The 27,602-nt window shown below is 36.2% G+C and overlaps 3 protein-coding genes across 5 annotated transcripts in view; all 3 read right to left on the reverse strand.

Annotated features, from left to right (window-relative positions):
• The window catches only part of ccser1 (coiled-coil serine-rich protein 1), an 81,446-nt gene extending 76,382 nt beyond the window's left edge, over positions 1–5,064 (reverse strand). For all 3 annotated transcript variants that reach the window (XM_059503526.1, XM_059503527.1, XM_059503528.1), the window contains exons 1-2: positions 4,846–5,064; positions 1,544–2,698 (exon numbers count right to left, since the gene is read on the reverse strand). In XM_059503526.1, coding sequence (XP_059359509.1) covers positions 1,544–2,672 — 1,129 coding nt within the window. In that variant the 5' untranslated portion in view covers positions 2,673–2,698; positions 4,846–5,064. The remainder of the gene's footprint in view (positions 1–1,543; positions 2,699–4,845) is intronic.
• Positions 5,065–8,456: 3,392 nt separating this feature from the next.
• Positions 8,457–12,088, reverse strand: ocstamp (osteoclast stimulatory transmembrane protein). The gene is made up of 3 exons (XM_059503530.1): positions 11,606–12,088; positions 9,713–10,712; positions 8,457–9,288 (listed from the first exon to the last, which is right to left on the reverse strand). The coding sequence occupies exons 1-3, from the start codon at positions 11,665–11,667 to the stop codon at positions 8,908–8,910; spliced, it is 1,443 nt and encodes a 480-aa protein (XP_059359513.1). The 5' UTR covers positions 11,668–12,088; the 3' UTR covers positions 8,457–8,907.
• Positions 12,089–12,192: 104 nt separating this feature from the next.
• Positions 12,193–27,554, reverse strand: slc13a3 (solute carrier family 13 member 3). Its single transcript, XM_059503529.1, has 13 exons — positions 27,006–27,554; positions 25,863–26,128; positions 25,302–25,465; positions 24,923–24,986; positions 24,494–24,673; positions 19,696–19,821; positions 19,349–19,441; positions 19,160–19,264; positions 17,193–17,290; positions 14,124–14,236; positions 13,755–13,916; positions 12,951–13,088; positions 12,193–12,860 (listed from the first exon to the last, which is right to left on the reverse strand). Exons 1-13 carry the CDS (start codon positions 27,111–27,113, stop codon positions 12,684–12,686), a joined length of 1,794 nt encoding a protein of 597 aa, XP_059359512.1. The 5' UTR covers positions 27,114–27,554; the 3' UTR covers positions 12,193–12,683.
• Between the last annotated feature and the right edge of the window lie 48 nt (positions 27,555–27,602).

A 27,602-nucleotide genomic window follows, 5' to 3' on the forward strand; every position in this document is an offset into this window, starting at 1 on the left:
CTTTGCATTCACAAAACTACGTAGGATGAACACATTGTTGTATTTCTATTCTTCTTTGAATGCCCTATTTTCGCTGTCAACATTCCTCTGTAGCAGTGTTAATTTTGGCAGTTATTTTTTTATTTAGTCTTAGTCTTGAGACGAAAATGCTTAATAATCTTAGTCACATTTTAGTCTTTCATAGTTTAGTCTAGTTTTAGTCGATGAAAAGTCATTGCATTTTTGTCAATTTTTAGTCATTACTTTTAGTCAATAGTTTTAGCCAAACTGTAGTTAGCAAAATTTATTTTGGTAGCTATTTTATATGTAGTTTTCAAATGAAAAGAATCATTAATTCTTCTCTCTTTAGATTGCAATCCAATGACAGGGATGCACATTTTGAAGGACAATGACCTATAGGACGCATTCTGAATGTCTGGTAGTCCTCAAATAACATTATAGTCTCGTCTAGTTAATGAAAACGCGGCATAAATTTTGACAATTTCATCATCAGATATTATTTTTTAGCTCGTCAACGTTTTTTCTTCATCACATAAAAATGTTCGTTAACGAATATTTTTCGTCATCCTCTTCATTAACTAAATTAACACTGCTCTTTAGACTCTTTGATCATGCAATTTTCTCTCACCAGCTAGCTTAAATGTTAACATCACTGCACACGATGAAATAGCATACCTCGAGCACACAAACAATTAAACAAAAAAAGCATTTAAGTACGTGAGGATCCCAAAGAATAATTGTAATTGAGTGTAAAAGTAGGCTATGTCAAATAATTATTACAATAAGTTAGGCTCCATTGTGTAACAAGCAAATTAAAAGGATACACATTTATTATTCACAACATGGAAAGAGGAAATAAAACATAGTTCGTTAAGAGCATGACTCAACCATGCCGTTAATTGGCTTATTCAAGTCCTCTTTTATTTTTTGAGTTATTTTTATCCATTCCGCATATGCCACATATGTGTGTTTTAGCAAGGCGTCTGTGTTGCAAGTTGGTGAATGAAGATACCTGCCAGGTTACGTGTTACTACTCTGCTTTATTAAACCTATCCATTGTAAAACCCGGACACCTCCATAGAAATGTGGCTTTTTGATAATGACTGTCCTAATACAGGATTCAACACAGCTCACTACCAATTACAAAAGACACTGTAACAGTCTGTCACAGGCAGTTCTAGTAAAATTTTTCATCAGTTAATTTCTTAAATTATCTTTTGACTATTTATTATTTCCCCTGCATTTGACCTGCCAACCCCTGTACTACAGATTGTTGTTGCCAAAAACAAAGATCTTCTATATAATAGCTGTGCTATAATTATATTATGTCTGTCTGAGGTCACTTCTCTTATAATAAATAAATTTCAAGTAAATATTTCAGGCACATTTTTATTTTTTTGGCAAGTAGCCATGTTATAAGCAGAAAAAACATGCAGATAGCTGGTCAAGTCATTTTGCCTGTTGTTATTAAAAGTAATTTAACCAGAAAAAAATAACTTCATAAATACCTGTAGTAACACAAAGAAAAGCAGCAGCTTAGTACCTGTGTGCGGCTTTCTCAGGTGACTTGGCCTGGTCTCCAGTTTGCTCAGGCCTGATGATCTTCCTGCCTGCTGGATGAGCACAGTGTTCCTGGACCGCCTCTCACGGGCGCCTGGATTGGAGCTGCTGTCCTCACTCAGTTGTGGAGCTTGCTCATTCTCACTGGCCTCTGACTGGTCAGGGTTAGTGTCAAGGTTCAGCTCTTTCACTGTTTGCAGTGTCACAGGTTCGGTATGGGCAGTGGTGCTCTCGCACTGTGTGTTGGCTGTGTGGCTGGTATCTGGCAGTAAGTGCTTTTCCGTGCTGGCCTGGGCTGGGGTTAAAGACACCTGTGAGGTAGAAACAGCTTGGCTTAAGTTTTCTGGTGGAGCAGCTGGACTTGGGGCTGGCAAAGCATCCACTTCCGAAATGGAGTCTTCGGTAACATGAACAAAATCGGATGGTGTTACTGCCGTGGTGCGGTCTTCTGAGATCATGGGCGACTGTAGAGAACTCTCAACCAGTTCTCCAGGCCAGGAACCTGGGGTACCAGTTTTAGGAGGATCTTCCACAGCTTCCTGGCCTTTACCCTGGTCTGGGACATTGGACAAATTCTTAGAAAACTGTTGGTGAGCTGATAAGGATTTGGGCAGCAGCTGCTTCTTATGCTTGGAAGACCTCTTGCTGCTCACATCATCAAGGAACCCTGAATCATCTCCCTCATTGGTCCCTGAGCTGATGCAATTAATAAACATGCTGCGATTGGTGGACGTTTTCTCAAGGTCTTCCGTCTGAGATCGGGGGATCTTCTTTTTATGTCTGCCAAATCCAAATGAATGGCGCGTCTTTGAGATGGAACTATTTTGAAAGGTGGCTTCAGATCCCTGGCTACGATTGTCCAGGCTGAGCTGGGTCGGGTCGCTGTTTCTTTTGCAGTGGAAGCTGAGGGACGGTGTGTGGAAGAAGCTGCGGCGCTTGCTCGTGCTGCTGGAGCTGGAGTTGGTGCTGGAGGGAGAGGAAGTGTGGACGCCATTGCCGACACCACCGGAGGAGGGCGAGGAGGGGAGCGAGTCCTGCCTCTTTCGCACACTACGTCTAAAGATGGGAAGCCTGGAGACCAGGGTGGAGCGGCGTGTCCCTGATTCGCCCATTAAGATCGAGCACCAGATCAGACACTCTGCAAACAGGTAAAAAGACAAACTCAGAATTAGCATGGCAGCCTTAAGAGACACAATCAAGATTGGAAATGACCACCGGCCAAATAATTGTGGCGATTTTGGCTTCTACACTAGGCAACATGTCTTGCTTCTGACGAACTTGGTTTAACGCTGGATCAAATGTATGCCACAATCTTTTCTCAACTGCCATACTGTCTGACATGTTTGGGTCAGGCAGGAGAAACTATTAATAAACCTTAAAAATCTCTTTATAAGCAGACTTTAAAAACTCTGGACAAAAAGCCTAACCAATATCCCCACTCACTGTAATCTTTCGGAGAAATACATTTTTTTGAGCTTTGATAAGTTTAGACTTTTCTCAAATTCATGCATGGTATACATTTTTTTAAAATGGTTTGGCCCCTTCCATACTTTGTGATTTTGTGCATCTTCGCTCTGCAGTCTCTGTGAGATCTACAAGATCATCATCATCTAATAGTGATTGTGTTGTTCTTTTTTGTCATTCTGTCTTTGGATAATCGTCTTTCTCAGTGAAAGCTAGTATTCATTAGAAAAAACATAAGGGCGTGCACATCTATTGACATTTTTAGACTAAAACTAAAATCTCATTTGAAATCAACTCAACTCTCTAAACACTGACATTGTTGTGGTTTAACTGGACACTATCTTTACTGTTCTTTTTTGGCTCTGATAGGATGAGTATAAGTATTACTGTACTGTATGTGTTTGTTGTCTTATGTTTTAATGTTTACTTATGATTATGATTAGGACACCAGCCAAGGGACTGTGGACGAAAACTAGACATTGGCTAAATTTGGTACAATGCATGAAATGGAAACATTAATGTTAATATTGTGCATGGTCCCTTTTCAAATAATTTAAATAAATACTTTAAATAAAATAAGTAGGATCAAAACTATTACAAATACAAAAACACTGTATGATCACCTGATTTTAAAACATGCAGTTCCAAATATTTGTCAAAAATAGATTTGCATTATTGCTAAATACATTATTCTTAGTATTTTAGTGGGAAAAGGAAAGAAAATACTACATCAACTTTACAGGTAGTCTAAAACAGGTTGCCAAAAAAACAGCAGACACAGACCTATTAGTTCAGAGTCCACTTATCAGCCAGAAATTCCTCAGTGATCCTCAAGTTAATTAATTGGCAGGTAAAAATTGCAGATTCTCTTTGTCTAGAAGGCAAAAAAAAAAATTCCCACCATAGACACGGTGCAGATTCACAAGGGAAAAATCCAGGAGAGCTGCATTTCTGTTTGCTGAGCACAATTAATTACAGCACATTAAGCATACTGTGCTGACCTTCTGCCAATACACACTGTACTGAAATCACAGCGAATCAGTAAAGGTAATGTGAAGGTGTTCCCTCTGACAAATTTACAAAACATGTACACACCCCATAACATTGTTGTGACAATTGGAGATACACCCTTGACAGCATTACTTAGCCTGATTGAACTGACATGTTTTAATAGGCAATGGCAAACTACAGCACACTTGATTATTTGAAGATATTTATCATAATAATCATGACAATGCCAACGTACTGTAATAAACAACAGACCAACTCATGAACTTTTATGCAACTCAAAAATTATGGCACACAAGCTATAACCGTAAGGGTTTTTTATGAAGGTATTTTTGTGGGAAACCGGTATATTTGACATAACGAACATTCAGAGGCATTGTACGCCAGTAAAATAATAATGTTATAAATAATGTAACTGGCATAAAATCTACGGCGAAACCACGCCAAGCAAGAATAGGCTATGCATTAAGTGTGATATTCTATGAATCAAAGAAGAGAGGCCTATAACCTACAATCTGTTGTGATCTGCCTCTCTAAACAGCAGTTTTGGCCATCATACGAGCATACATAATATTTAGGTATCGTAGCACCGCTACAGAGCCCAAAATTATGTTTAGATATTTCGCTGTTTTGAGACACAACAATTGCGCAATTCAGACCTATTATTATATGTATATATCCATCATATCATCTGCAGTGATAGACTCACGGCATCAGGAAACACGGAATAAGCAATAAAACAGCGACATAAAGCAGCCGCCTGCTGCACTCGCTCTGCCCGCACTAACCTACAGCTCCGCTCACAAACATTACCTTGAGATGAAAGCTCTGTTTACAAGCCGCTGAGATTCCCTTCGCTGTCAGTTTGAGCGTGAAGCCGCAATGCTCGTGGCATCACATCCGGCGAGTTTCACGTCAAAGCGCTAAATTCTCATGTCAGAATCCTGCCTCGCTCTCGCTAAATCCACCTCAAGTGACGTGGAATGTGCTCGCGCTTTGCTTCCGCGTTTCCGACCCTGCGCATGACGCGAGGTACCTGCGTGAGCGTCATTTAAAGACGGCACACAGGTGCAGTGGCCCTGAGATAGTAAAAGAAAAGAGTGTAATCACACAATTATCTGCATCATTATTGAAATTCTATGTATATGAAAAATTTGTTTAGATTTTTAGACAGCCTTTCGCATTATTGCAGAATTTGAAGGCTAAAAGCAGAAATTCTATTAGAGCATGTTCCCTAATGTTAATATAAGAAGTATCCATTTGTCAGCGAAGTGGTAAGTTTGTAAGCAAGCAGGAAAATCATTCTTATAGCTATAATAAATTAATATATAAAAAAATAACTAAATAAAATGGTCGGCCAATACCTATAGGCCTAATATCTAACTCATACGCTAATCGAGCCAGGAATACAAAAGTGCATGAGTTAAATCACTTCTGAAACAATGTCACGTTTTACAGCGTATTGAATCCCATAACTTCGCTGGGCTAAAATTAATCCAAGCTCCCGCAATTCTTTTGAACTCCACGTGGTGTCCCTGTTGCTACAAAATTAAGCTTCTTACAATGCATGTTTATGAGAAAGTAGCAATGACATTTGAGACTTCGCTCACTGGTTATTCATTTATGATAACGTTGAGTCTAAAAGTAATAGTTCAGCCAGAAATGAAAGTCCTTTCATAATTTAATACAAAAGACAGCTCTTTATAAATACAGACTTTGATCAATAAAGTGTCCAACATAGGCCTATGAATAAATGTGTTCTGTGATTCTAGAAATACCAAATCTGCTCATACTTTTATGAAGTTCATTTTAAAGTGATCTGAATGGAGTGTCTGTATAATGAGTATTTTTGAATGTTATTTAAAAAGTGTCATCAAACTGCGTCAATACCTGTCACTCATAAACCCAGTCTGAAGCAACTCAGCTTGTGTGTGTCTGAGGGCTGATTCATTCAATTCCACACTAATATGTGCATCGTAACTAGCTCTTCTTTCTGTATCCATTTTGTCATCATGATAAAAGAAATCTAATAATGTTCTTAATTTGTATATATTTAATGCATTTCTGACATAATTATTTTCTATTTAAAGGTCAGCATGCTGGAGTGTACTGTTTAAATTATTTTTTTAAAGAGATACATTTATCTTAAAATTTTTACATGGGTCTGAATCAGATTCAGTCAGATAATCAGTTTGCAATCAGATGGTGCATTTTACCCACTGACTCGGGTCAACTTACCCCTAACCTGGGCCAAATTGAGCAACGGGAACACTTTTTTTAAGAAGCCATATTTTCAAAACCTTTGTTTCGTAGATACATTCTGGTCATTTAAAATAAGTAATCCCCTGAAATTACTTTAGATACTTTATTTGTACTTATGCCTCATTTGTCCTTATCCTGAGGACCACATAAGTAAAATAAAAATAAATCTTACCCCACTCTCCACTGCTTTAAAAGCGTGATTTAAGTAAATGATTTAAATGTAACTGATCGTAAGCGATTTAACTCATTGATATTTGACTTAGATTTACATAGTTAAGATGAAATATGTTTGTGTTTTAAAACAAAAATATGACTTACAGGAACAAGGGCTCCTGTATCCGGTTTCACTGAATGAGAACTGAAGCTTTCAAGCGTTCTAAAATATGCAAAAGCATGATACAATTACCATAATGGTGCTCTAATATGCTTTGATTCAAGTCTTAAAAAGCAATACGCAGGAACAGACTGAAATTTGCCATAAAATCTATTTGAATCTTTGACTCTACTTTTCTCAAGAATACACCTAGAGCACATGACAAGATTTTAATTTAATAACTTCAATTTTGAAATTGTTTTGTATCTTACAGAACACATAGGACTTATATTTAATATTTTTGGTAGTTTTAAATTGCATTGCAATTGCATGGAAACTATATCCTTCTAGGTTCCACAGTTGAAAGAAAGTATGGTTTTGGAGTGATGTGGGTAAATAAAATGAGTAAATAAAATGAGCGATTTAAAAACACACATATATATACAGTATATATATTATTATTATTATTATTATTGGGTAACATAACATTATCTAGTATATTGTACTGAAAGTGTTATTTTCAGAATCCGCTTCATTCAACTCTTTTTCATGACCTCATCCTCATAACCATCTTCTGTGGGAGACATTATTTGTCTCATCATCTCAGCCTTTAATTTCTTATTTTGGGTCTGAGACTACATTACTTAAGGGCTCTCGCTAAGCTTTTCTCTGAAACATTTTAATGCTAATAAATATATTTTTAAGATCTGGATTTGAATGTCTTTCTGTGTTTCTTTGACTAATACTTGGAGGTTCTTTCCCTGAAAATGGTTATATCAGTGTATTAGCTTTTAAATGTCATGGCAATGCAAACAGCTTCAAGAGGCAGTTGCTATGAGACAGACAATAATGCCAGTGCATCAGAGCTTTCTAAGTGTGCTGTGACAGAGGCAAGAATAATGTGGTGCTCATGAAAGTGAGCGCTGCACTTACCCTTGATGGAGTTGGATAAAGCTACAAAGTAAGGGTCTTTATTCTTCTCCCATATATGCAGTCTTTGATGGACTTGAAAAAAGTCTTTATAAAGTCTAGATAAAGTGGCAGCCAGTGTAGTCATAACTCTTTATGGCAACTATTCCATCTCCTCAGACACACAAGATAAAGAATATGGTGTTCACCTCCAAGGCTATCAAGTTTCCAAAAGCCATATACACTAAGAGTAATATCGACTGTGAAAAGAAAAGAATGAAATCAGTCATCTAAAAGATTTGTGATGTCAAGCAAAGCATCATTCTTGCACCCTGACACTTGTTCTCTATCGTTGAGTTTGTTTAAAGGTGCCATGTGCAAAAATTGAGGTAAAAATATCCAAAAAATGACCTACACACATCAAAAGAATGAGAAGAAATAAGGGCGATGATGTCATTAAAAAAATGTCAAGTTATAGTGCTGCAGAGATATCAACCTTAATTAGCATTAGCATTACTAACCCCGGCCCGACAGGTGTCGTAATACCAGTTTCGGCCATGGGAGGCGGTATGCGGGCAACATAACCACCAGCCAACCTGCAATACACGAATAACTCGCACGGCTTGTGGGCGTACTTATACCTGACATTTCAATTAATTATTTTTGCTTACACATTTAAAGTCAGTTGGGTCGAAAGCTATATTAGAATCCTATTGACTTTCATTGGATGGACATTGGAGACATTTTTCACAATGCCTATTTGTGCTTTTCAACTATACCTATACCTTGTGTTTATAACTATACTTTAAGCTATGTATGTGAACCATACAGATTCACAGATGCAGACAGATATTTGGTTTAAAATGGACATATTCTTATAATTTATATTACTTTTGGGTTCACATATTCAGATCTACCTGTTCTGATTTACGCCATCTCAGTTTGGGTATATAATATGCACATACAGTATAATATACTGTGCATATATAATAGCCTCTGCAGCCCCCTAAACATTTAGAGTTTCTTCATACAGTGACCTTTTGATTTCCTGTCCATTAGTGTCATGTTTCCATCATCCAGTCCCTGCAGATCAGGCACTATGCTAAACTATATCACTAAAACAGTCCCTTAATGGATCATGAACTGTAAGGTAAAAGCAAAAAGCTGTTTTCATTCTGTTAAACCCTGAGGTATTTTTTCCTTTCATAGCATCATAGGTCAGACAACGTTTCACTTCACTGCAGTATACATAAACAAGGAACATATATGAATTAAAAACATAAATGTTGTTGAACAAAACATTCGATTCACAAATTTGAATATGTACACTTATTAAGTACATTATTTACAATTATGTAAAATGTATAACATACAGCCTAGTATTAAGTGTTTTATAGCTGATCTATCATCCCAGAGACGTCTTTATCGTGATGCTTGGTTTCTATAAAGAAAACCTCATTTTGTCTTTCTTTTCGTTTAGTTTGAATTTTCCTAATAAGGAACTCGACCCTTCTCTCCTCCTGCTGCTGGAAGAAAGAAGCTGCTACTTTCCTCCGAAGGCGTTGAGCGTAGACCTCCAGTGGCAGCAGGGTGTAGCTGAACAGATAGAGGAGCACCAGCGCCACCAATACAATTGGGTTCAGCTCACTGGATTGGGCCTCACATACGTTTGGATCAGAGTGAATGAGGGCTGTGTAAGTTCTATTGAAGTTGAACAATTCTAACGGACAGTCTGAGCCAAAGATCTGACAAATGGCCACATTTTTTCCAACCTAAGAAGATTAGGGGGAAAGAGAAGAGAGAATAGTTATTATTTTTCACAGCGGTGAACAGTAGATGGCCTATTTACTGTATCTGAGTATTTTTTGGAAACTTCTACTTAAAGGGATAGTTCAACAAAAAATGCAAATTCTGAAAAAGTTGAATGTTGGTAAAAAAAAAAGGAAAAAAAAGAACAGTTGACTTCCAGACTATATATGAGGTCTATTTCTTTGACTTTGACTTCACTTTGACTTTTTTGTCATTTACTTAATTACTGTACATTAGTATAACATTTAAAAACAATGCTTCTTCTACATTTACATTGAGGAACAATCACAAATGAGGAACAGTCGCAATTGGTTCAAAAGGCTCATTTCTTGAAGTTACATTTACGGATACACCAACGGATACGGAGCAACTGGTGGAGTGGTTTACCTTGAAGTTGACATCGATGCTGATGTTGGTAGATGGCATGTTTGAAATCCAAAGTCCGACTGTTTTCACCAAGTGATACAAGAAATGGTCCAGCACTACCAAAAAGACTGTCATCAGCAGATACAGAGTGATCACCATTGCTGGAGTCAGACATTTGAAAAGTTCCTTTTTAGTTATTCTGAAACTGGTGGAGTTTACTCCATTTTTCACATCTTTTGCTTCAACCACAAGTCCTTTTTCAGCTCCTTTTCTCCTGAGCCCACCTGTGATATACGTGTTGTCAAATCTTACAGATGTCAGATAAGACCGAAGGTACATGACAGACTCGCTGAACAAATACAAAACAAAAACAGCAGCAAAGATCCTGCTGAATAGAAGTTTCAGGTCCTGTACTTGACTTTTAACTTCAGAGAAATCCTCCTGCACCCGCTGACTCAACACATGCAAACGTCCCTTCACTTCTGAGACATTAATATGTGTGGTGTGATCAAAATCATGCAGCCTTTGTACTAAACTCCCATCCACGCTCTCCTCAGCTCTTCTGACGATATTGTCTTTAATGGTGTTGATGAGGTCTGAGCTGCTTAGGAGACTTTGAGAGAGTTTTTCTGATGCACATTTAACGATATGTGTGAGAGTTGCAATATTGGCGGCCATGTTGGGTAGGACAAACAGCACTACGATCATCATGGATGTGGACAAGAGCAGTTTTCGGCCCTGTCGGGTGAACAACGTCGGGAAGATTAGTGTGAAGGCACATCGGAATGGATGGATGAGAAATGACAGGATAAACACAGCCGTGCCATAGATACCAACGGCACCCAATGCTGTCTGGATGTCATATTTTAAAAGGTCTACGAGCCAGTGGAAAAGTAGTGAAGCGGTTACAGCAGCCAATGAGAGACAGAGAACAAGTAGGGCAAGCAGGTGACTTGCACTCTGAGGAGTCGGAGATGAGTAACACAACCACAACGCGTCCATACTTCTCCTCACTGAGGCTCTAACACACACAAACACATAAGTAGTAAAGACATGATCAATTAGCATATAAAGAGAGACAAAGGAAAATGTATATCTCTATAGGATAGTTGCATGAGTCTTTATTGGCTTATATCGCTTACAGCAGTTTTAACAGAAAATAAACCATTTAAGCCAATTAAATCACTTCTATAAACTAAATGGAATGCATTATATCATTTACACACCTCTAAGTCTTTTCGAAACCCATTTACCGGTAACTTTATTTCTTTAGTGGAACAGAAATTAAGTATTTCCTGAAAAAATTTCAGTCTGCTTTTTCCTTGCAATAAAAGTAAATGACTCTCATACAAGATTTTCTATGAATAACAACCTAACAAGTACATGGACAATTATGATACTTTAATGGATTATGGTTTTTCTTTTTGCAGCTTGACAGCCACTGGTCCCCATCTACTTTCACTGTATTTCAGAATAGCTTTGACATTCTAGAAAACATGAATTAATTTCAACAGAAGATAAAAAAAAAAAGTCAAACAGATTTCGAAAGACATTTTGTGACTATCCTATTGAAATTGTTCATCTGAAAAATCAGCTGACAAATAAGAAAAACAAATAGCAAGTTTCATTATGAAACATCTGATTACTAAACCCACTGAACTTTATTATACAGCTTGGTATTGTAATGAACTGCTATAGCAACAGCAATAGCAAAATCAACAACACCACATTTCTTAAATATAGTGCAATAATATTTTTCAGTATTTATATGAGAACACAATATTACCACTAAACTAACACAGCCTATTACCACTTTGTCCAATTCCATTTGCTTCCTGCTCAATTATAATGATAATCAATAAATGGCCCTATTTGGAGGCACATGTGTTTTATAATTGCAAAATATTGACATACCTGAAGGTAGAGAGATGGTAGTTTCTTAAAGGCATCATTACTGTTGGCTTGAATAAGATCATGGATTTATCTCTACATTAAAAGGTTGGTCATAATAGCAGAACAGGTCAGCTTCATATTGACCTGGCACTGAATACATGCGTATTTATATGCACCCAATCCTATGACTCTGAGCTGGATGCTGAACACGCATTCACACTGACTCATTCAGTTGCTCAGATTCACATGAAGCCCAAACACCGGTCACACTGCACATCCTCTAACATGGTCACTTACACAACACCACATGACATGGCAGAAAAAAGCAAAACTGCTCTTTTCTTGAACCTTAAAGGGAAGATATACAAAAACATTTGTTTAAAAGGGAAGTCTGTAAATGCTGTGCTTGCTGGTTGGAAGTGGTTTTAATAAAACGTGTACTGTTTTGGTCTTCTTTGCACTTATGTTACCATTTCCCATAATCCCACATGATATTTTTTCCTGTTCTGTACCTGCAGTGGTAATATTTTTTATTATATATGGATTTTTTTCATATGGCTTTAAGTGTCACTTGGTCCATTTAGAGGTTTGCCAATAACTTCACATAATTTTGATGGATCATTGGTTTAATTGGGACATATGAATATCACAATATCACAACAACAGAAAATAGAAATGTTACATAATTAATAATTACGGCATAAATACAACAAATTTACAACATCAATACAAATTAAATTAAAACAACAAATTTAAAATCTAAAAAAAAAACAGATGCAGAGGATACATTATTAAAATTTGCATAAATGATTTTAACTTCTTGAATTTATCTTGCTTCCTACCAGTTTAAATCTACATATATCTATATAAACATTACATGTTTTTAAACATTTTTAAATCTCCTGCCCAAAATTGGTGAAGTGGCATCAATGCACAAGAGAGCAGTGCTAAGCAGGAAGTGAGGTCATGATTGTGTTGCTCCATCCACACCGGGAATCCCTCAGTTTAGCAATTTTTCCATTTCTTTTTAGTCTTATATCTACAGTATATACATAATCTGGCCTGACTGTGCATCTGTATTGGTCTCTGTAGTTGTTCTCTAACCTGTCATATTCATAGTTGCCATTGCATGTGTAGCCACAGTGGCCAAGGAAGCATTTAAAGGTCTCGCCCAATCAGGGTATACGTGTAGATTGAACATATGAAGACCCCAGGTGTTCATGGCCAGAGACACGCAAAGAATTCCCAGGATGTTCATCACAAATCCTGTTTTAACCTGAGAACATCACACACACACCATCTTATTCGTCAACTGAAAACAACATGTGTGTGCTCTGATGTAATGTGTTTGCAGTTGTTTTCTCACCATATCTTTGACCATCAGGTGTCCGGAGGCAAAGGCGATTGAGTTGGGAGGTGTGGACACAGGAAGCATGAAAGCGTAAGAGCAACCAGTTGTTGCTGGGATCATGAAGTACAAAGGGTTGACGTTCACACGGATGGCCTAAAAATAAAGTATTTGGTCAATATGATGTCACAATGTAATGCTACATATGATTGTTTTTATTTTATAAACTATGCAAACATAAAATCATATATACTTGATATTGGGACATTTAAGTCACACTTGTATGAATTTAATCACATTAGATAAAACATCAAATTAGGAGCCATCTTTAAATAAATGATATTGGAAGCTTTAAAAGCAATTTTTGCCATTTTAAGCAATTTTTTATTTATTTTAACTCACCTGATGTTCATTTCTTAGTAAGTTAATTAAAAAATTATTTATATATTCTAAATATAAAATTCTAAAATAAAAAAGTCTTTAAAATAAATGTCACTTTATTTGATGGTATGGTGTGTTATTTAGGAAGGATGCATTGATTAATTGATTAAAAGTGACAGTACAAGGGTGTTTATAAAAATTATATTCATCAAAACATCACAGGAAAAATGAAATTTTGAAATATACAAGACTAGAAAGCACTTTTTCCAAATTGTAATAATATTTTAATATATACAACTAGCAATATTAATGTTCACTGTATCATCTAAATTCTATAGGTAGAACATATACACATACTATACACACACACACACACACATATATACATATATATATATATACACACACACAAATTTTTTTATGCAGTACATTTGTCCATACCAGTTCAGCAATGACAGGGAGGAAGATAATGATGGTGGCTGTGTTACTGGCAAATTCAGTGAAGCAGGCGATGAAGGCTGTGATGAGGATGACTGCCACAGCTGGAGGAACCTGGGCTAGAGGCTGCAGGTGATTTCCTATCCATACTGCTAACCCTGACTCCTATTGGCAAAAAAATCATAGGTCATAGGGTTTACAAAAACTCGTGAGGATCATAGGCTTTACACAATGCCTTCCAGTGAATTATCAACAGGTTAAATGAATAAAATCCTTTTAGGTATTAATTACATTGTATTAATTTTCAGCCATTTAATGGCATGTTCCAGCTTGTATTTCAGTCCAAAAAGTGAAAAGCAGATACTGAGGTACCTCACAGCCTTTGGCCATTGCAAATCCACCACCCAGTAGCAAAATAATATTCCATGGCACGCACTCTTGAGCTTTTCTCCATGACAACAGGGGCACATATGGTGTATTTGTGGCTTGAGAGATAATGATACAAATTAAAATTAATCATGACCTCAAGCTGACTGACCATCTCAAGTGCAAATCATATGTGAAATAAATATTTAATAGTACTGTAGGACATAAACAGATATTCAGCTTGGAGGGGTCAATATAAAATATAAATATATTATTGAAAGACGCATGTTGATAGACCATTAACCTGAATTATCCTCTATAAATACACAAATACATAAAAAATGTATAAACTACATATAAAACTACACAAAGTTGAAGGCAGTTCCAATCTACAGCTCACTCATCATTCATGTTGCTGCACAGGAAAAACTGTGCATTTGACATCTGAATTTGATTGCATCTTTTGAACTGCACAAGGAAAGAAAATTGATTTGGAACTGGTAGAGAACAAATACATCTGAAAGGAGATGAAATGTAGATTTGTACTTCATTTGATTGCTACTTAAAATGCTAAATATGGACTCCAGGATGTCTGAAGCTGCCACTTTTCATAGCCTTCACTATAAAATACCACCATGATGAACAGAAGGATTTATATTTTACAAATACAAATTAGAAAGCATATTTAGGCCGTAACACACACAAAATACTATTTTCACAACATTCATGTTTTACATGTGGTCTAGAATTAATAACTTGATATGCACCATTAAAAATACCAAATGAATATGAAGAAAGTATTCACGACATAACACTGAAAAACAAAATGGGTTTTATCAATCAATATTACCTTCATTATTATTACTATGATGAATCAACCTCTAAAGTTCAGCACAAAAATCTATATCTGCCAAATATAAATGTACTGAGCCAAAAACACAATGCTACAAATCACTTTACCAAGTCACTGTTCTGATGCCAAATGAACACAAAGCCACATAGGAAACATCTCAGCAAAGCTGGTGACAATAATAGTGTTACAGGTTTTTTCTGATGCTCAACTTGTCTAAACTATGCCATAAAGAACCTTTTCCACTATAAATTACCTTTAGTAAAAAATAACTGTTCTATAGATGTGTAAGTTTCTTCATGGAACTTTAGATGCAAATAAAGTACCATTATTAAGAGTCTACTATTAGCACTATTTTACAGAACTTCGAATAAGTCAAATAGAAACTGTACAGCAACATTAACACAAGTGACTAAATATTTTAAATCAGAGAGACTTATTAAAAAATTTTATTTTTTTAATTATTTTTTAATTATTAGCAAACAGATTTTCCAAATATAGACAAAATGTACACAGTGTAAAAGAAACAATAATCTTGTTAGATATTTTTATAATCTCTCTGCACACAGTTCTCTGCTGGATCTTTCTTAGACACACTAATCTGAATCATTAACATTCCTCGTCTTATTCAACATGAACAACACTCGCATATACTCAAGAAACCTCTTTCTGCCGGAATGAACTGCGCTACTGGAAAGTTACTGTGGTAACAAAATGCAGAGACAACGTTTGTCCTGCCAAAAAACATTCAGTGTCCAGTTTAAGCCTAACATAAGCCTATTATTATGTCTTAGGGCCCTGATTTATTGTATAAAATTATTAATATTGATTGTAGGGCTGGGCGATATGAAAAAAAAAAAATCCAAATTACGATCTAAATCGATTTTTTCCCCTTACTTAAAATCAATATTGAGATGACAAAGAAAATGTTCAAAACGAATTTAAACTTTATTCTCTTTTGATTTTCCCTTCTGGGATTTGATCTGGATTTCCCACTTGGGGTTAAAGGGATAGTTCACCCAAAAATGAAAGTTCTGTCATCATTTGTCACCCTCATGTCGTTCCAAAACCTGTATGAGTTGCATTCTTATGTTGAACATAGAAGATATTTTGAAGATTGCTGGTAATTAAACAGTTGGTGGTTGACACTGACTTCCACAGTAGAATAAAAATACTATGAATGTCAATGGCAACCACCATTTGTCTGATTACCAGCAATCTTCAAAATATCTTCTATGTTCAACAAAAGAATGCAACTCATACAGGTTTGGAACGACATGAGGGTGAGTAAATGATGACAGAATAAAACATTTTGAGTGAACTATCCCTTTAAAGTACAATTAGAAACAGATGGTAGGCCCTGCCATTGTAAACAGTTAAAAAATGTAACATAACATTCTTATCATACCAGATACAGCTTGTAAATGTTTGTAAGACTGTCAGTGGTCTTCACTCTTTTTTTAATGGGAGCTGCACTGATAGGGCAAAGTCATAGAGCCACTTTTATCCCAAAGTATCAAGAGTTACATCTAGTCATAAATAGCATGTCTTTTTATCTATCTGTAATCCCTGATATGCAATGCAATGCAATGCAATGCAAAATGCAAAAGGGTCTTTATCATTTGTTAAGATTAAAACTGGCAACTCCGCAGTGAGTCAGTGTCATGGATGTAGGACAGAGCAAGTGTAAATATATTTTCTAGTCTATATTTTCATCTTTTAATGCCGCTGGGTATATATATATTATTTGTAATAGAGCAGTGCTAAAAGTCTGTCTAAACTTGATGACACCATACTACATTTGCAAATCATCTGAACGTAGGGTCAGTACATTTCATCATAAATAGAATGAGGCATCAGTTTACTGATGGGGATCGTGCCTTTTAATGGGTTATGTTATAGCCCTGCTTGTTTTTAATGTTTTTATGAAATATCTGTATTGACTGCATTATCTTATCATCGTATTATTTATTGCCAAGCGAGTCAAAAAAGTAAAGCTCGGCAAGCCGCGCAACGAGTAACACTGCTGTAGGTTATTTTTTGGCGGTGTGATTGTGTTGCTGCGGTCTTGTTCATTTCGTAGAGCGCAACCATAGACTGTATAAAAGCATGGACGTAGTGTCTGTGACGTAACCCATAGGTTTCCGAAGATTTAAAATGTATAATTCCATAGCTCTCAGCTGCTGTAATACCACAAACAGAAAATCAATAAACCACCCACTGACCTCTTGAATCGAACCACCAGCGGAGAGATGGACGCTCAGATGGAAAGAAAAAGAGGATGGAGATGATGATAACTCCGGTTACTGCGTCAGAAACGTAGCTGGAAGGAGATAAACACAGAAACATGTGAAGCGCTGCTAATGTTACCTTCAGTGTTGCTTTTTCAAGCTCCAATTAGCAGCATTCGGGGGAAAGTGAAGTTATTCAGTGTAACCTTCAGATGGTGGATAGAAAATGTTTCCTGCTGTTTTAAATTGTTGATCTGAGAATTCATTACAGTCCAAGACCACTGATGCTATTAGGAAGAATAGTATACTTAATGTATGAACCACAGCTTTTTATTGGTTGCCACCAAAAATGCATACTTTCTTGCTACTACTATATAGTAGGCAAAGAAACGGTATGCTATGTCCAAATTCACAGTGTTCATAAAACATACCCTGATCTGCTACTTTCTTTGAGATTCTGAGGTGTGATTTTAATGGACTCTTTACTATCCCATGAGAGAGGACTTGTGAAAAGAACTTCTTTTAACAGCTTCAGTGTTATTTTGGACACAGCCATGGTTGAACTGTTGGTAGATGGTTGTTTTTTGGTTATCTGATGCTTTTAAAGATTTTACAGTTCAAATAATTGTCACTTAATTTGTGAACAGTTTGATTGTTTAATTTAGTGAAGTCACCAAATTTCCAAAAATATTGATTGAGAACTCCTGTCTCAGTCTTCCATTGATAGGACAATCTAAATATGTTAGGGGCCAAAGAATGAGTGGGAACTAGAGGTCTGAAAGAAAGATAAATCTGTGAAACATTTTTGGAAAGAGCAATCAAACAAAATGTTTACTGGAAATTACTGATGGACAAACAAAATGGGAATGATCACCAAACTTTCACTGTCAACTGTAAAAAGACATTACAGAAAACATGAAGTCTTCCTTTTACAAATGTATCATCAACAAATGTCTTATTTTTACATTTTTAAGTACTTTAAAATAGAAAACTCACTTACTTTGCCATTAAATAATATACCACTGCAAATAAGATATGTTGTGTGAATGAAAATGTCTAAACAATTGTGCAGACAAGACATTAATATAAGCAGCAATCCAGATTTCTCATCTCAGCACATTAATATGAACCATTGAATCAATGTAAATGCCATAACCCTGCTAAGTGCTAACTTATTCATCATCTCATGTGCAGAAACAACGTGCTTTCAAACATAGGTCTCTCATCTACAGGTGTTGCATCTACCAAATGCACACATTATTCTGTTATTAAGTTGTGGGTTTATCTTGGTATCTTGGGTGACTCGAGGTGAACTGAAATCCTGCAGATAGAGAAAGGTCAGCTATTTGGAGGGAGCAGATCAACTAGTCCATATTTTGAACCTTTCTGTCTAACTGCATTAGTGTGATGGACCACAAAAAAAACAAAGGAGAGGAGGAAATCTTTATTTCTAGATGCAATTATTTACAATTCATATGGACAGACTAATTTTCTTTCTTCTAATTGGAAATGTTTTAAATCCTGATGGCACAAGTTTGTTGTAGCACATATGAAATTCTTTTGACCTTTAATTTACATAAAGGCATAAAAATTGTGCCATTGTGTTGGAATGAATTGTATTAGATATTAAATTATGACCAACAACACTCAAACGTTGTCTTCATAGTTGTGACAAATAAGTTATACTAGTTATTAGATAGGTGAATAATGTTAAAAGAATGTTTTATGAAGTTTGTTTTCAGTCCCTCGTGGATTTTACATGTACTTATTAGATGTCCTGTACTTCGCATCTTTAAAGGTCAACCTAAACATAACCTATGAATCAACACCCTATAAACTGCTATTCTAAAAACCTAAAGATGGGACTTCAACAAAATGCTCAAGCAGAATATAATAGTTTTAATATTTCATTCATCTTGCATGAATCTTCATGTGAAAATGTGACACTTGAAATACCTTACCCTTTGGTGAAGAAAACCGACCATCCAGTTACAAACTTTGGATCTCGTGTAAACAGAAGTATAGCAAAAAGAATGAAGAAGAAAGTGATAGATCCTTCTGCAAATCTAGGATTAAAGAAGATATTTTAACTCAATTAATGTCGGGAATAGAGGGAAGTGTATATGGTATGTTGAAATAATCTGACTTACTTTATTGGGCCAAGTTTCTTGTAGTCTTCATCAATAACAGCCTCTGCTTTTGCTTCTGCAGCCGCCCGCTTATCATGTTTGCTAATACAAAGCCTGCATAAAACAGTAACACATTTGTGACATGTAATAGAGTACAGGTGTTTTCAAGCTGGGGTCTAAGAAAAAGAATGTATAAACTATGCAAAAATTTAAATAAATTAATACATTTATTCAAATGAATAAAAATTATGAAATAACAAAAAAGTAGAAAAAAAATGTTTTGGGTCTATGGGATAGAAAATATGGATATCCCTTATATAGTACACGTCATTTTCTGCATACTGTATGCATTAAGTCCCCATATTTACCGTGTATTAAGTCCACCATAGAGGAAAGCAATCCAGATCCAGCCCAAAATGAGGAAAAGAAGCATCAGCGGGAAGGCAAAGACAAACCATGAGCCGAAATTTATGAGGTCACATTCAGGGAAGTAGCTACAGACAAAAACATGCAAGACATTTAAATTAGTTATCGCTGTTTTGGCATCGCCAACAAAAACTTAAAATCGAAATATTTAAGAAACATGCATTTATTTCTTATTCTAAGCAAAGTTGTGATAATAAGCGAATCAAAATTATACATACATGCGTTGTGTGTGTGAGTGTGTGTGTGTGTGTGTGTGTGTAATTTTGCTTCACTTATTATCACAACTTTAAGATAAGGCTCTCATGAAATCATAAGAGGTTTAATTAGATTCATAATTCATAGTCATTTCCTCCTCAGAAATTGATGAGTACTAATTGAGTGTCAGGTGTTTTGTATCTATTAAGTGCTGCCTTGATCTATCTTTTCTTACAGAAATAGATTTATTATTATTTAAATTTTGAATTAAATTACCCTTTTAATTCACTCTAATATATTTTTAATTTAAAGGGCAAGGTAGAATTAAAAACTTTACTGGTGATCATATCAGCTGTAATGCATTTTTTGTTTAAATTCAGCTCTGCTTTTGCCTCTCCTTTTTTGTCTAGTCATTATGAGACAAAATGTTTAAAGCTGATTAAACATCAGTGATGAATTATGGTAAATGATTGGAGCATGTATCTGAATGAGTTACTGAAGCAAATGTTTTCCAAACTGATGGTGGAAACTCATTCAGATTACATTCACAAAGCTTAATTTAATTGCATCTGAAGTATGCAAGAAAAGAAAACAAATGTACAGTAGACTGCATGAATATCACAGTGAGTAAGTTTCCATTTGAGATGTGCAGCTCACCTTCTGGCTTTTTCACAGAGAATCAACCTCTAAAATGTTAAAGGTTGAACCACAACACTGCATTGTTTTGATTTGAACAAAACAGTACATACCTTTGATCATTCACTTTATGACATTTCTGAATTATATGTGTTAACCGAACTTAAGGACAGCCAGTTCAGTCTGAGGTCTTCAGGAGGGTTTATGTTTAACCCCACCACTAAACATAATGGGTTCACACAGGGGCACAAGCAGATCGAATGAAAATGTATGAATGGGATGAACAAATTCATACAATTTACCCACCAATTCACCAAAACTTAAAATAGCTACAAATCGCCATAAGGTTGGCTTATTCAGCCAATGTGTTAAAGCAAGATAAATATATATATAATAAAATGTGATTGCTTCTGTTTATCTCTCTCGATTTGTATAATTTGATTCAAGACTACATCATTTACTTGCAAGTCATGAACAAACAGTTTCAATAGCTGCAATAAACTACATCCACTAAATGTGCTCTTCAGTCTTTTCACACAGCAGATGCTATTCAGACCCATATGTGCTCAATCTTTTTCCCAATGCCAGCACAGCTAGACACCCAGCTACATTTTATGCAGATACAGGGGGCCCAAAATCTGGATTTTATTCCTTCAAACCTATTTGAATAAATATAATTATTTTAAAAGAAATGTTATGGCATAATGAGGAAGAACAAGGAGATGCTGTAATACAGGTCCTTCTCAAAAAATTTGCATATTGTGATAAAGTTCATTATTTTCCATAATGTAATGATAAAAATTAAACTTTCATATATTTTAGATTCATTGCACACAAACTGAAATATTTCAGGTCTTTTATTGTTTTAATACTGATGATTTTGGCATACAGCTCATGAAAACCCAAAATGCCTGTCTCAAACAATTAGCATATTTCATCCGACCAATAAAAGAAAAGTGTTTTTAATACAAAGAAAGTCAACCTTCAAATAATTATGTTCAGTTATCCACTCAATACTTGGTCGGGAATCCTTTTGCAGAAATGACTGCTTCAATGCGGCGTGGCATGGAGGCAATCAGCCTGTGGCACTGCTGAGGTATTATGGAGGCCCAGGATGCTTCGATAGCGGCCTTAAGCTCATCCAGAGTGTTGGGTCTTGCGTCTCTCAACTTTCTCTTCACAATATCCCACAGATTCTCTATGGGGTTCAGGTCAGTAGAGTTGGCAGGCCAATTGAGCACAGTAATACCATGGTCAGTAAACCATTTACCAGTGGTTTTGGCACTGTGAGCAGGTGCCAGGTCGTGCTGTAAAATGAAATCTTCATCTCCATAAAGCTTTTCAGCAGATGGAAGCATGAAGTGCTCCAAAATCTCCTGATAGCTAGCTGCATTGACCCTGCCCTTGATAAAACACAGTAGACCAACACCAGCAGCTGACATGGCACCCCAGACCATCACTGACTGTGGGTACTTGACACTGGACTTCAGGTATTTTGGCATTTCCTTCTCCCCAGTCTTCCTCCAGACTCTGGCACCTTGATTTCCGAATGACATGCAAAATTTGACCAAAAGTCCAGTGCTGCTTCTCTGTAGCCCAGGTCAGGCGCTTCTGACGCTGTTTCTGGTTCAAAAGTGGCTTGACCTGGGGAATGCGGCACCTGTATCCCATTTCCTGCACACGCCTGTGCACGGTGGCTCTGGATGTTTCTACTCCAGACTCAGTCCACTGCTTCCGCAGGTCCCCCAAGGTCTGGAATCGGTCCTTCTCCACAATCTTCCTTAGGGTCCGGTCACCTCTTCTCGTTGTGCAGCGTTTTTTGCCACACTTTTTCCTTCCCACAGACTTTCCACTGAGGTGCCTTGATACAGCACTCTGGGAACAGCCTGTTCGTTCAGAAATTTCTTTCTGTGTCTTACCCTCCTGCTTGAGGGTGTCAATGATGGCCTTCTGGTCAGCAGTCTTACCCATGATTGCGGTTTTGAGTAATGAACCAGGCTGGGAGTTTTTAAAAGCCTCAGGAATCTTTTGCAGGTGTTTAGAGTTAATTAGTTGATACAGATGATTAGGTTAATAGCTTGTTTAGAGAACCTTTTCATGAAATGCTAATTTTTTGAGATAGGAATTTTGGGTTTTAATGAGCTGTATGCCAAAATCATCAGTATTAAAACAATAAAAGACCTGAAATATTTCAGTTGGTGTGCAATGAATCTAAAATATATGAAAGTTTAATTTTTATCATTACATTATGGAAAAAAATGAACTTTATCACAATATGCTAATTTTTTGAGAAGGACTTGTATTTCTTAAGTTACTAATCAAATAAGTAAACCTGTTACCCTGATCATGTGAACTCCTTTGTACAAAAGGTCAGACTAATGCACACAAGATGTTCTTTGGACCATTCTAAAATCATAATATGTAACATGGATCATTAGTGTTTGCATGAACTTTTGAAGACCATGCCAGCATTTAGTATACAATTAGAAAATTGCTAAATATAAGCACTTTCACTCGACCCAACTAGGGCCTTGTCCCAAATGGCACACTTCATGTGTACCTGCAGTCTTGCAGACTTACAATGGCCGAGGCATGCCTGTGTCGTTAAGTCATGTGACCGACATTTGTCCTTTTCAGAAGTGCATTCACGGATGCCACCTTTGCATTACGGCATTATGACATGAAAGTGTGGACTTTGAGGACAGGGCCTACAGATTCTTCCTTGATCATGATAGATTTGATCTTTTAAATGATATTTCATTATTAATTTAATGTAATTTAATGGTTAGAATTCTGTTAAAAGACCATAAACGTGTGCATAAAAATTCTCAATTTGTTCTACAAACCTAATAATGTAAAATCTCATGCAATGTCTTTGCTTCGTGTTTATCAATTAGTAAAAGTTGATTATTTTCCACATTTAAAACATTTGCGGCATCTCAAACTCTGTGGCACTCAAACTAGGAAATCAAACTAGGTTCTATTTTGGCTTGTTGGTAGTGTCCTAATTACTAAACAGCTTTTTCAAAAGCCTGTGCCATCCAAAATTATTGATAGCATTCATTAGGTAAAACAGGTCAGTTTATGTCACAAGCACAATCAGTTCAACTGCCAGATTGTTCATCACTGTTTTCACCTCATCATCAAGAGCAGGACTGTTTGCCAAATAGTAAATCTCATATATAAAGCCAGAATACAACAATACATACAATATAATATAGTGAGCAATGAATAGACTTTTGTACTGCACCTTTCAGTAGCACAAAGACAAATTAAGTCCATTCAGTGGTTATGAAAAGTGAAATGTTTTGCATGTTAATTAAAGCTAATGCACTCGTTAGGATTGCATTAGCTTTAAATGTGTTAATTGAAGCCTGATCTGAATGCAAACTCTTATCTTAACTGTAGATTACAGCAACATGGTGTCATCCATCACTGATTTTGACATGATATAATGCTAATGCTGCCTGTACAGTACTTTGAATTTCCATTCATTTCTATTTATGTTTTATTACTGAATGATTTTGTTAAATAATATAATAAACATTATACTGTCAATCTTGCCAATTCAATATTTTAGAGCTAAGCAAAAGTGGAAAACGGTATATTTATCATAGATAACATCAATTACTGTTTTTCTGTCTTCACAAAACATCCACATCTCTTCTGTAATTCACTGTGCTTTAGTTAAATGTCTAGCCTGTACTCTTCAGAGCAATTTGGAACTTTGTATTGCAGCACTTTTCATGTTATTGTCTCCTTAAGATAAGTCACTTACATTGTATTTCTCAGAAGGAAGTTACTTTAGATAAAAGCATCTTGTAAACGAATGTAGTTGAATAAAAGAATGACTGCAAAAGAATCACTGGTATGATGATTTACAATGGCAACCATGAAAAAATGGTATACCTCTTGAGCTGACCCACCAGGATCAGATTAGGGGCAGTGCCAGTGAGGGTCGCAGTTCCTCCGATGCTTGCAGCATAAGGTATAGAAATCAGAAAACCTTTCCACACCTTCATCTGGTATTCAGCCTCTCTTCTGACTTCTGTCAGATTCTTTTGCTCTGATCTGTCGGTCCAATCCGGTCTGTGAGGTTACAGAGAGGGATAGAATCTCTTAATAATTTAGACTTTATTGTTTAGGAGTATGAAAAGATGATATTTTCATGAGAACATTCATAAGGTTGCCCACGTGGCTACATTTGTTGCTGCGATAATTGCAAGTTCAAGAGATGATGTTTGACTTTTAATTTTCAATTTTTATCAAATCTTCAAGCTCATTGTGCTTGATCTTTGTTTGTTCAAAGAAAGTTACAGATGAATTATTCTCACTCACGTGTTCTCTGTGTTCAGCACCTGTTTTTCACACGGAAGCACATGCATATTCACCTGAGAATCACCTGCAATGGAATGTTTTCTTTTGTGATAACAAATACCTCTCTAATATGAAGCGGATTTCAGAATAAAAACAAGCTACTGGCTTAAATTTTCAAAGGCGCTCTGTTTAAAAAATCAAGCTCAAAGTTCTCCATTTAGGTTGTATATTATATTTTCATGTGTGCAGGTTGATTTCACACACAAACAAATCCTCCAACCGAATGAATCATTGACAGTATGCTGATGTCATGGTTGCATTCAATAAAAACTTTAAAAATAAGGACTTTCATTTCCTAATTAGCTTGAAACACACACAATATGAATTTCTCCCCACCCACCTTCTGGATCACTCTTGTCCTTGCAGTTCTCTTTTAGAGTCTCCAGATTCCCAAAAAGGCTTTCCAGTATGGCATTAGCAATGGGCAGCATCATGGCTGTTGTGGCTGTATTACTCAACCACATTGACAGGAAAGAGGAAGTGATCATCATGCCTAAAATCAGCCTGGAGAGGAAAGAAAGGCAAGTAGAGCCAAACATAATAAACTATTATGCAACATTCCTGTACAACTAGTACTAGTACATGTAGTACACACTGTATTGTACATCGTAAAGCAGAGAACAATGAAATCGGTGCTAAATCTGTGTCAGATGGTTCAGTATTAATATTTAGAAACACATTCATTAAAAACAAATTGATCAAAAATTAATATTGATAAAAATAGATTTGATATTTGAGTAAATGACCATAATTTTTGCACCAGCGCATACCTTCAGATATGTAATGTTTATAATAGGTCAGGTGTGCACATCTCAGCTAAAATTGTCTATGTGTTTACCTTCTACAATTGCTAAAACTTAAGAATGGAGATCTCCTCATTTCAACGCAGATTCTTTCTTACCAGGCAGGTTTCACTCCGACGATCTTCAAAACCCTGAGGGCTATTCGGCGATGGAGACCCCACTCCTCTATAGCAGATGCCATCACTAAACCACTCAGGAACAGGAAGTTAGTTTCAAGGAAGTACTGCGGACAGACCTTCTTAGAAGGCAGGATTCCCATGGTGGGGAAGAGGCACACGGGAAGCATGGCAGTCACCGCCAGCGGGAGCGCTTCGGTACACCAGTACACCGCCATCAGCAGCACCACATACAAACATTTGCCCTCCTGAAAAAGAAACAGGTGGATGTGTAGATGCAGGGAAGAATATTAATTATGATAAATCAAGTATAATCATTTAATTTTACAAGTCTTCCATTGTTTTCCTGACATGTCATATACATTTTCTGAAATCTATGGAAGGCACTATAAAATATTGCATTTGTAAATAAATTAAGCTGCCTTTTTTTTACAAATAATTTCACTTTTTTGAGCATTTTCCAGTTACTTTTACAAATCATTCTTACCTCACTATTAACCAGATCGTCCTTAATGGATGTATGAGAGTGCAGTATTTATAATCACATTAGCTATGAAATTTTTTTTCATAAATTGTTTTCTTTTTGTTAGACAATATCTGTTTATCATTCAAAACCTCACAAGCAAATTTTCTGCTTCAAAAGGTACCTCTATGTTTTCTTTCTTAAAAATAAATGTCACATTTTGCCAAAAACAAAGCCATTTGTGAACATGTATGCCTGTGTTTAAAATGGTTTTGGGGGTCGCTGGATTTTGAGTAATCTCAATATTTTTTCTTTTGCAATGTAAATAAATAGGCACCAAAATATTTGGTTACCAATAATCTTTAGAATGTCGTATTATTTGTTCCTAAGGAAGTAATACAGGTTTGGGACGACATAAAGAAAAGATAAGTAAATGGTGACATAAATTTAGTTTTAGGGTGAACTGTCCCTTTAAGAAACGCGTGTTAATGTTCTTATTACTGAAAAACAATTGTATTCTGGAATACGTCAATATCTGCATACATTTACATTATTGTGATCAACTGGATGGCACAATTAGGCTACTTTAACGCACATTTAATCATCCACTGAGTTCAAAAGGCCAAAGCAACAGGTGGCTAATTTTAACAACAACGGTTTACCTTTGGTGGCACAACGAAGAGCAGCGGGAGCAGCAGTAACGGGGTGAGCACCAGGATGAGCTGTTTGCGCGCGCTCAAGAGCTTCCTGGAAAACTTTGCAGCGTCCATAGTGGCATAAAACTTGTTTACTTCCCTTTGTCTTTGCACTAGGACAGGCTGCGGCTCTGGCGCTTGGTCTCCAACTTTATTACTTTTGCTTTATTATTTTTTAGCACAGCGGGAGAAGATTAACTATTGGCTCACTCGTTAACTCCCTTAAAGACCCCTCGACTTTAGCCTTCAACGTGAGTCGGTCTACAGCGCCAGCAAAGAAGAAGAGCAAAGTGTTCTGCTTCACACAGACTACACAGGAAGAGTAAGCGTTAACAAGTATACTCTGTTAATTAATTAAAGAAGTGTTAGCAAAGCGATAATAATATGTGCCAAAAACATAAGGTAAAATATTGCCAGCTGTGGTTGCCATGAATTTTAAAAATGCTGACAGCTTTTCAAAAAGTTTGAGATGGCACTGGCAGTTTAGTGAATGTATTTCGTTCAACATTATACTTGGCTATAAAATATGAGCGCATACTAACCTACTTAATATGTTTTAGACTT

Source organism: Carassius carassius, chromosome 21 (genome assembly GCF_963082965.1).
Source record: "Carassius carassius chromosome 21, fCarCar2.1, whole genome shotgun sequence".
NCBI classification, from domain to species: Eukaryota; Metazoa; Chordata; class Actinopteri; order Cypriniformes; family Cyprinidae; genus Carassius; species Carassius carassius.